The following is a 10,341-nucleotide window of genomic DNA, read 5'->3' on the forward strand; positions in this document are numbered from 1 at the left end:
TAGATAGATAGATAGATAGATAGATAGATAGATAGATAGATAGATAGATAGATAGATAGATAGATAGATAGATAGATAGATAGATAGATAGATAGATAGTCTGTTATGGAGACATAAGTGGTCACGCATGGGAGTCTCATCATCTCAAGTTCCCAGCTGTCTTATTCTGGATTATTGACACCCTCTAAATATAACCTCCTTAAAGTCGGAGCAGTGGGTACCCGGGAGACAACAAATGACTCGCTAAACAATTTTTTTGCTTCGCCAACCATTTTTTTCACTGATTTTCAAAGTAAACTGAAGACTTTATGGAGTCTGGTGATTTGCAAGAGTGGATTTTGTTCAATGGCTCTCACACAAGTACAATGGCCTCTTCTCATAGTCGTCAGTCTGCTTGGTGAGTCCAGAAATTATTCAAAATTATTCGAAACTATTCCTTTTTGAATCTTGCTAAATGCTATGTAAAGAACTACGTCATACGTGAACGACGTAAAGCAACATTTGAATAAAGTAAACTTGCTATTTTAACGTGACAGACAAGTGACGAGTAGGAAATAGCAAGCAAAGCAATACCGCCACCTAGTGGCCTTTTGCGTTTCTTCTCAATTCAAAAAAAGATGCATGATAGATTACTTGAAGACCCTAAAACGGATTTCTCCTTTGGGGAGACACCCTGAACTGGCTGCCAGCCAATTGCAGGGAACACAGAGACAAACAACAATTCAGGCACCCAATCACATCCATGGACAATTTATTGTGTCCAAAACACCTGCCATGCATGATTTTGGGGAGTGGGAGGAGGCCGGAGTGCCTGGAGAACTCACGTGGGCTTGGGGAGAACATGCAAACTCCACACAGGAAGGCCAGAGCGAGGTGGATTTAAATCCGGGTCCCTGAACGTGCTATTCACTCTGCTTCAAACTAAACGCGTTTCTTTTGATTTATTTTTAAATACTTGATACTTTTTGCGATGAAAAATATTTTGTTGCAAAGAATTTTTTCTCCTTGCCTGACGGTGAGTCTAGCGTGCGAGTGCCGGGGCGGCTGCGCTGAAGTGGACTCGCTGACCGAGGCGGTGCTGGGCAAGGCCTTCGTCCTGGGCTGCATTTCCTGCAAGAAACGAGGGGAAGTGTCCGCCGTCACCACCGTCGACTGGCACTTCAGACCTCAAGGGCTGGACAACTTCACGCATGTGAGTACTGTTATTGTTTCTTTCTTTGAATATAAGCGCCGACGATTTTTCATTTGACTTGAGAGCAAAAATTTGAGATACGAGTGCTTGATTGAATCCGAGAACTCAACTCAACAAGCAGGAATTCTTCTTTAGCTCCACCCCCATTTGATGGTCACCGGATTTGTGTTTAATACACGTATTGGATGCTCCACAGATCTTCCACTACGAGCACCCCAACGCCGACGTGGTGGACGAAGCCTTCAGGGGACGTCTGGACTGGATGGGCACACGGGGCGAGGACGTCCAGGCAGGCACTGTTGCCATACGAAATGTCAGCTTGGAGGACGCCGGCACGTACCGTTGCACCTTCAGCCGAACGCTCCTCCTGGCCGGCTTCCGGCACCACGTCAGCGTGGAGAAGGTGGTGGAGCTCACCGTGGTGGATGCCCGTGAGGATTGCATTTATGCTTTATTTTTCTCACTGATTTTTCGGATTATTATTTTTTTTATTATTTAACGTGATTATTAAGATTTAAAACGAATATACATCATGTTTTATAAAAACAAGTTGTCATCGTTCAGTACATGTATTACATGAAGTATTACAGCAATAAATCGGAATTTCACCAGAACACATCAAAATTTTAGAGAAAAACTTTTCATTTGACAACGATGAGTCGATATGAAATAAGTTTCATATTTAATTGAATAATAATTATACCATTTTAAACTTTTGATTTGTCTTGGTATTGATCTAAATAGTCTTTTAAGGTAATCAAGAAGTATTTTTTCTCCATTCGGATAGTACTTTCCACAAATCATCTTTATTCTTCATTTCTGATTGTCTTAATCATAATCAAAATGTCCTTGACTTATCTAATTGTTTTGTTGACATTCCCTTTAGTGTAGCTCCATCTAGTGGATGCTTGACGCAACCCCAGCCAATATTATAGCTTCTATTCTATGTGCCTTATAATGCGGTGCATCTTACATATGAAAAAAAATAAAATAAAATACATGAGGCCACTGAATGAAGGTGCGCTTTATAATCTGGTGCGGAAAATACGGTAATCTGAATTTTCGGTTATCTTGTAATTTTACGAAAATATGATGCAATAATTCTACGAGAAAAAAAAATATAATCATATCAGGGCAAGTATTAATTTTGTTAGCATGAAAAGTAAAGTTTCGAGGTTGATCAGAAATTTTCTGAAGATGAGACAGTTTTTTTTGTTTGAAGCCAACCGGGAGCTGGCGGCAGTGGTTTCGGAGATGGTCATGTACGTGCTGATCGTGCTGCTGCAGATGTGGCTCATTGTGGTAGTGGTCTACTGCTACAAGAAGGTGTCCGACGACATGGACGCCCGTGAGGCACGCAAAGCTCTCAAGGCTCACAAGGAGTACGTACGACCAATGATTTTTCAGTAAAATTCGCTTGATACTCTAAGATGATTTCATGAGTCTAAATCCTTAGTTGGATTATTACGAGAACAAGTAGGATTTTTTTTTTTTAATTTAATTGAAACTTTCTAGTACACTCCATCATATTATGGTAATAGTTTGTCATTTGTTGTAATATGAGCGTAAGTGAGAATTTTACACAAAAATGTTATGTCAGAATTTTCTTTATGAAGGGTAAATTTAAGAAAATGCTTCTTAAACTGACACTAATTAACACAAACTTTTAAAGTTGTGACTGGTAGCATGCTAACACTGTTTTGCTAACACTAACTTTGTTTTTGTGTGTGTTTCAGACTTGCAGACTGTGACGGCGTCAAGTTAGAATGACAGAAAATAACTGATTTTTTTTTTGTATTTAAAACAAACCGTGTAATATTTACTATGAATTTGTGAATATAGTTGGTTGTTTCTTTAATTTGACTGCACAGGATCTTTCATTTTCGGTTCTCTGGTCGTCATCTCACAAAATTTGACTGACTACAACTTCATCTTGACAAATTTAATGTATACTTATTTTATTGACAGTACTGCATGCATCGGGAACAGGCACAAATATATGGTGCACTGCAAAAGGTGCGTTCAAGGCCACACGGAGGTCACAGTGGCACAGTGCAAGCATTGTTCTGCCAATGAGCTGTCATTTAACACACATGAATGTCGGGACGGCGGTATAATTTGCATTATGGTATCCTCCCATATTTAGTCGAGGTGAATTCTAACAAATGCTTTCATTAAACGTGTTGACAGCGAGGCATTGGAGGAGGTTTCGAACCCAGTGGGAGGATTTGTTTTTCAGGGGGGAATGCAAAGTTAAGAAGGTCCATAGAACAAGGGCAAGCAAAGTCATCAGACAGGTAAGCTTCTTTGTATGGATATTAGGAATTATGCATAAATTCACACGAAAATCAAGATAATCTATCAAGCAGAAAGATTTATTTTCGGATTACAATTTTTGTCACATCATTTAGTTTTGCTCACGTTAAAGGGATGGACCGTTTGATGCTAAAATTTCTTCTATGAATAAAATATTTGAAAATTTTAAACTGAAGAAAAAGGTATGAAACATTGTGCTGATTTTTTCTAAATGATCTTAATCGTTAATGTGATTTAGAAAAAAAAATTGACAGCGGTTTTAAAAGTTCCTAAACCCTGCACCAACTTTGACAAAACTACTTTATTAGGTTCAGGGGCCCGTGTATTTTTCACACCTTTCCTTCTCTTTTTTCCCCAGTAGCTTTCCCATTTTTAATGTATGCCCAGGGTTGCTGAAAAATGAATGGCAGCATACAAGGGGCTCCATGGTCGTAGTTTGGACACCGCTGTTATAGACAAATCCTATGTAAAATAAATACACAGTAATACCCCAAATAAATTAGGTTTATTCCACAGATGTAATCAAACTTGGATCCAAATCTGGAAATTTGCCCAAACCAAACTTAAAATAGACAAATAGAATTACTTAACATCTACCGGGACAATGTGTAGGATTTAACGACATCTTGCGGTAAAGTAGGAAAATGCAGTGATTTTTTTTTTTTTGTTAAGCATTCGTTTTGCGGTGTTTCAGAGACCTAAACAGAAACCTACTAGGATACACAAAATGTATTTCGAAATGACAGGACATGTTTTCTTATACAGTACATGATTGTTGATTTTTTTAAATATATTTTTCTCACCAGTAGATTTCACTAAGTCTTACAAATCATACAATTCACTTCGTAATTTGTTCATTGTTAATGAGCCCAAATAGACACATCTACTCTACGAAAAAAAACTTTAAATGAAGATTATTTTTTTTAATGAGCAATGGACGTTGATTTGTGATGATGGAATGTTCAGAATTAGGGTGGTTACGAAAGTCTTTTGGTAAAATAAAAAAAAATCCTAGCATTTTTAAATACATTTTAGAATCATCCATTGTATTTGTGACAATGCTTTGATGGTATCATGAAATATTCTAGTAACTAACTGTACAGATATAAATATATTTAGTTCTTATCAGTCTTTTGTGCTCACCTTGCAGTTATCGTAGCATCCAGCAGGGGGCGGCCATGTCTGACATAAACGGCACTGAGCTGAGTTCCCTGCTGCTCTCCTTGTTGCATCACTGCCTTAACAGAACCACCGCCTACTCGCCACAGAACCACACCAACACCTCCGTCACGTCCCAGGGCGTCTTCTTCATCCTTCTGGTGTTCGGCATGTTCAGCTTCTTCTCCTTCGCGGTCATGTTGAGTTTCATCCGCTCCAGGAAGCTGGAGGGCTCCCAGGACCCGTACCAGCAGTACATAGCCCGAGATTGGAGCCAGAAGCGGACGCCGTCCACGGCCGTCCTGGCTCGGGCTCGACGGCTTCAAGATCTGTCATCGTCAGTGGTCATCTCCAACCCAGCGACAAATGAGGAAAGGCCGGAACAACAGTAGTGATACATATTCACACTCCCGATTCATAGTTTTTGTTCACAGAATTCTCTTTTCTTTTATGGTCTGCAGATCTGTTCTGTTTTGATACCATTTTTTTTTATTTCAGACTGGTACTAATAACTATAGTATTTTAGATATTTAACATTTTCTGAAACAGGATCTCCAAGGTGAAAGTAATGCATTGTAGCGCCAACTACTGCTGAGGAGGACTTACTCAGGTCACTTTTTTTTGCATTATAAGGGAAAGTCAACACCAATTCTTTATTTTATGTTTTAAGTGACCACACTAGTCTTCACATGGCATTTTGATTAGTATTGCATTTGTGAAATATGAATTAAGCAGCAAAATCTGCCCGTTTTTATCCATCTCAGGGGGCGGCCATTTTGCCACTTACTGTCGACTGAAAATGAGCACTGTTCAAGGCTCAACCGTTTTCTGAGTTTGGTCATGTAATATTTGCAAGCGGAGCTGTGATTGGTCGTTACCTGAGTTATTTCATATAAAAACGACCCAGAAATTTAGATTGAATTAACTCGAACATGGGGTCGATCCTTTTTTGAACTTTCATGGGATTATTTATTTCAGCCAACTTTGCATCCATGACACCAGCCCTGACTTTGCGCCAGCAGACCTGGTGGCCACATGGGCGGCATTGACCCTCTTCCTCTCCTCCTTCCTCTTCTGTCGCTGCTCAATTCGGCGCCGTCCGGCCGCCTCCTCTGCGCGCCGCACCTCCCGCGCCAAGCTGAAATGCACCATTTGCATCTGGAGCATGGGAACGATCAAGTTGTAGCCGTCCACCTTTTTGTTGAGCTTCGCCAGCTCTTCCTCGGCGTTGGCGCATAGCTCCTCCCAGCGGAGGCGCTCCGTCGGGCCGAGGGGTTCGCCCAGCCCGGCTCGACCGTCCAGCAACTCTGCGCGGATGCGATCGGCGGCCTCGCGGATGTCGCGCTGCGTGAGGACCCAGGGCGGCTGGTAGCCGTTATCCAGGAGTATGCGGTTGAGGTTGTGCGTCATGGGGTCGGCGTAGGGATTGTGCTGGAACTTATTGAGCGGCTTTCCGGCGCCGCTCAGGTTGCGGAAGTCCCCTCGGGCCATTGACTCCTGGATTAGATCCTCCACCAGTCGCTCCACCGCTTGGGTGATTTTGATCTTCCTGCTGCGCTGCCGCACGTCCCGCTCCGCTAGCGCCCCCTCGGCCGCCGCCGCCCTCTCATGAGACCTCTGCCGGTAGTCCAGAACTTGCTCGGCGGCCCTGTCGGCGCGGAAATGGCGGTACTGGCGCTCGCGTTGGCTGGGGGTCCCCGAGCCAACGCCCTCGAAGCTGAGATAGTGTCTATGCTGGGGGGCCACACCTCCAGGCGTGTCTTTATCTTCATCGGGCGCCGCATCCCGCCGTTGGGTTTCGCTGCCGTGAGCCAGTACGGAGCGATAGGCCTCCTCTACCCGGGTAAAGAGAGCTGCATCAGCAGTGGGCGCGCCAGAATCCGGGTGGTAGAGCTTGGCCAAGCGAAGATAAGACTCCTTGGCCCGCGAGGGGCTGATGGGTTCGTCTTCGGGCAGCTGGAGCAGTCGGTAGCTCTCTCGAAGGTTGGCGCTGATTTGAGGTCTGCCGCTCAAGTTTCGGAGCAGGCAGCACCGGCCAGAACCAAGCAGCAGGAGGGATCCGCAACGAGAGGAGTTGCAGGATACTAACAAATGAGGTCTCATTGTTCGTAACCCACTCCTGAAAACGACAAACGAAACAATCATCACGCGGGCCAAGCAGTGACGAAGATTTACACTGCTGTGACACTATTCTGATTTTATGCGCACATTGGAAGAAAACACATCACACACTGTAAAAAAAGAAACAAACATCAAATTTACTTAAAATAAGGCACCAGATTAGAAGCAATATTATTTATTAATATTTTTCTTATTTCTTATTCTATTATATCTATTTATTTCTCATTGCTATTGATATGAAGAATAGCATCATGATAATAAATATAACTACAAATGTGAATTCCCTTTGTATTGTTTTTGCAAATCCACTCCATATTAAATGGATAATGCTTAAGGGCCTCATACACTTAATACCAAGCAGGGTGAAAGTTAATTCATAACACTGGTTGTAATCTGCTGCCTCATCTTAATTGAGTTCATGTGTGTGTTATCTTAGTTTCCGTCACAGTTCCTTATCTTATCTTTTCCATGTAGAGTAAAGCGATCCCTCACTATTCCGGGAAAGAAGGATGGACCCTATCGTAAATGGCCACAAAAAAAAAAAAAGTAATTGACTGAACTCTTCAAAGTTGTTTATCGCTACCTATTAAGGTTTCATATCTACCAAATTTGTGATAAAATGTGTTGATGACCACTTTAATAGGCAGACGAGCCTATAAACCAAAACATAAATAAATAAACATTACGAATATATGAAGCGTTATGAAAGTTACAGGAATGTATGTGATAAAAAACATATTATTTTGTTGGATCACGACTTTTATTTTAGTCGCGATGTAAAGCAAAGGATATCATGTACGAAATATTGAATAACTATCACTTTTAATTTTAACTTAGCAAAATGACCTTGAACTAATTTAAATCCTGATTGCATTCAATTTCCTGCGAAATCATTTAATCACGTAAAATTTTGAAACTGGAGCTAACTTACTACAGTACTTAAAAATAGATTTCCATTCGATTAACAGTCATAAAATGCCCGGATGTTCTACTTCCGGTAGCTTGACGCTAGCGAGCGTGCAGTGATAAGCAAGCCAAACTGTCCCTTCACTAAAAGACGTCCTACTGATAACGGTAGCTGCCCCACAAACAAACATGTCAATGTGCTCCCTTCAAACTAAAAGAAAAAAAAAGACATTTAATGTCTAACGCGGAAAGAAAATGGGTCACCTGCTTTCTGCTGTGGTTGTTTTGCTTAGTCTTCTTCTCTTGTTCACTTTTTGATGGCTGTTGTTGAGAAAGGCGCGTTGGCGTCACCTAGCGAACATTGAGAGTACATCCAGTCGGAGGAAACCATTCAAACACATCCCAAACGACACTAATTGAGGTGATTATTTCAGATAAATGTTTGATATGACATAGGATTGATTTGGATAAAAAAAAATGTTTATTTAAAATAAAAAAAAATACAAAATTAAAGAAACGTTAATGGACATATAACAAAAGTATGAAACAGTTCAAATTCATCTCTAAAAAAGTTGTTTTCAAATCACTTTGTCACAGTATTTGTTGAACATTTATAGAATAAGTGAAGACGATTTTGCATTCGAGATTTTGCTTGCTGAAATCTTGAAGCAGTCGTCCAGTAAAAAAAAAAAAAAAAAATGTTGGAGTGAAGTGTGACCTTAACCAAGACCATCTTCCTGGGCACAGGCGGAGAAAATGAACAGTTGGCTGGGATTATGTAAATTAGCCAATATAATAACAAAACAATGACGCGGCGATTGGACGTCTACACATCGTCCTCAAGGTCGGCCACGAGGTACGGCTCATATTCCTTCAGGCTTTCAAAGAAGACGTCCTTGGCCCTTACACCAGACTTGAGAGCCAGGCTGTAGATCTTCCTCATCTTGTTTTGGTTGCCCGGTGCATTGGCGATGTCCTCGTAGACCTCGTCCTGGATGACCTTCTTCTTCAGCAGGACGTCCAGAATGGAATTAATGTTACACACACGTTTAATCAACTCCAATTTGTGCTTATCCACAAAGTGCTCCTCTGAGAGACAAAAGATTGGGAACGATGGAAAAAGGGTTAGAACAACATACAATACAAATTATAAATTGAATAAAAAATTGTGTGTCCATTGAGATGGTTACCCGCGGGGCTTGGAGGATTTTCCGCAGCTCCGGTTTTGCCAGCTGTTGCTCCAGCTATAAATAATAAAGATTTTTTTTTTTAAATAAATAGTTTTCCTAGCCTTAATTCAGAATGTTGCTATCAAAAATTCCAAACGAAAAAAAATAAATAAATAGAAATGACTACCAAGACCCACTTTTGCAAGACGATGACTTCGGGAAAAGCGTTTCGATTCGAGAATCTGGCAAAACATAATAAAAATAGCACAGATTGAATTCCTTACACCGCTATATTCATATAATAACACATATTGGATGCTCACATCAGAATGTTTTTCTATAGGGTGGCCAAAGTGTCAAAACACCTCGGTGCAGTGTGGCACGAAATAAAAACATTATTTTATTTTGTATGTGAATCAAAATTTGCCATTAATATACATTGCTGGTAGGTATTAAGTGGTGTTTAAAGTCGCCATGCTTCCGCACGTAAAAGTTATTTACCGAGTTCTTTCGCCTCCTCGAAACACTTGATGGACATCAGCAGTTCAGATGTGACGGCTGGAGCTTCGTCCTCGGTAAAAGTGGACACAAGCACGTTGGTTACCTCCAAGAAGCTCTTGTCCTCCACTTTGCTTAACGGAACCTTTCGGTCGCCGCGGCGGTCCACCAGAGCCATGCAGAACTTTTCAAAATTCCTCTTGGACAAATTCTCTAACGAGTCCGCGATCACCATCTTTTTGGATGGCATCTTTTAGTCGGGAATCGGGTGAGGAATACGCGAAAGGAAAAGAGCGGTCTCTGAACGCACCGCGGCCGCTCAGGTGGCAGGATTAGTTTCGCTTTCGATGAAAGGGCGTTTTTCTATCCCGGAAGAGGCGTTACATGATCACGTACCTTGATAGCAAACGCATATGGAAATTTAGATTGGTAAACATTTGATGAAATTGTACTGATATACAGTACTTGACTTTTGAGGAACGTGTAATCGATTAAGTCATGTCACAAAATTCCGAGTACATTGAATGCAGCACCACCAAAACAGCGACATGTGGCGCGTCGGACCGCGATCACATACAACAAACTGTCATTTTATAACACAGTTGTCTCACAAATAGACGCTTACATTATATACAAAGAACACCATCTCAATTTGATGCGATCAACTGTCTTTTATTTCCCGATATCATTATTTTGTTCGACTTCAAGTACTGGTCCCTCGCTCTTTGGGACTTCCGGATACGTCACCCATAACCAAAACAGAGACGTGAAAATGCAAACGACCCCCCCCCCCCCAATATTCACTACGTCACTGAGTCAACAATAAAAATATTTGTAGTAATTATTGTATTACAACAAGTTTGGCATTTTCTTTAAAGGGACAGTGTGTAAGATTTAGACCGTTTTCTATTTGACTGTAAATTTTAAAAACTTGCAAATGAATGTGTTAAATGTATGTTGTAAAAGTAATCAAAGGTCTAG

The 10,341-nt window shown here is 41.2% G+C and overlaps 4 protein-coding genes across 4 annotated transcripts; 2 read left to right on the forward strand and 2 right to left on the reverse strand.

Moving 5' to 3' along the window:
* Positions 1-218: 218 nt before the first annotated feature.
* Positions 219-2,962, forward strand: LOC148426286 (sodium channel regulatory subunit beta-1). The gene is made up of 5 exons (XM_088411951.1): positions 219-397; positions 1,026-1,192; positions 1,389-1,623; positions 2,415-2,574; positions 2,929-2,962. The coding sequence occupies exons 1-5, from the start codon at positions 346-348 to the stop codon at positions 2,960-2,962; spliced, it is 648 nt and encodes a 215-aa protein (XP_088268077.1). The 5' UTR covers positions 219-345.
* Positions 2,963-3,437: 475 nt separating this feature from the next.
* LOC148426287 (potassium voltage-gated channel subfamily E member 1) lies at positions 3,438-5,073 on the forward strand. Its single transcript, XM_088411952.1, has 2 exons — positions 3,438-3,489; positions 4,659-5,073. The coding sequence occupies exon 2, from the start codon at positions 4,687-4,689 to the stop codon at positions 5,056-5,058; it is 372 nt and encodes a 123-aa protein (XP_088268078.1). The 5' UTR covers positions 3,438-3,489; positions 4,659-4,686; the 3' UTR covers positions 5,059-5,073.
* Positions 5,074-5,263: 190 nt separating this feature from the next.
* dnajc28 (DnaJ (Hsp40) homolog, subfamily C, member 28) lies at positions 5,264-7,995 on the reverse strand. The gene is made up of 2 exons (XM_088411947.1): positions 7,958-7,995; positions 5,264-6,785 (listed from the first exon to the last, which is right to left on the reverse strand). The coding sequence occupies exon 2, from the start codon at positions 6,767-6,769 to the stop codon at positions 5,636-5,638; it is 1,134 nt and encodes a 377-aa protein (XP_088268073.1). The 5' UTR covers positions 6,770-6,785; positions 7,958-7,995; the 3' UTR covers positions 5,264-5,635.
* A 156-nt stretch (positions 7,996-8,151) lies between these two features.
* On the reverse strand, positions 8,152-9,711 carry pycard (PYD and CARD domain containing). Its single transcript, XM_088410788.1, has 4 exons — positions 9,364-9,711; positions 9,060-9,104; positions 8,884-8,937; positions 8,152-8,782 (listed from the first exon to the last, which is right to left on the reverse strand). Exons 1-4 carry the CDS (start codon positions 9,608-9,610, stop codon positions 8,520-8,522), a joined length of 609 nt encoding a protein of 202 aa, XP_088266914.1. The 5' UTR covers positions 9,611-9,711; the 3' UTR covers positions 8,152-8,519.
* Between the last annotated feature and the right edge of the window lie 630 nt (positions 9,712-10,341).

This window comes from Hippichthys cyanospilos, chromosome 3, assembly GCF_059441005.1.
Source record: "Hippichthys cyanospilos isolate Australia breed blue-spotted pipefish chromosome 3, RoL_Hcya_1.0, whole genome shotgun sequence".
Classification (NCBI taxonomy): domain Eukaryota; kingdom Metazoa; phylum Chordata; class Actinopteri; order Syngnathiformes; family Syngnathidae; genus Hippichthys; species Hippichthys cyanospilos.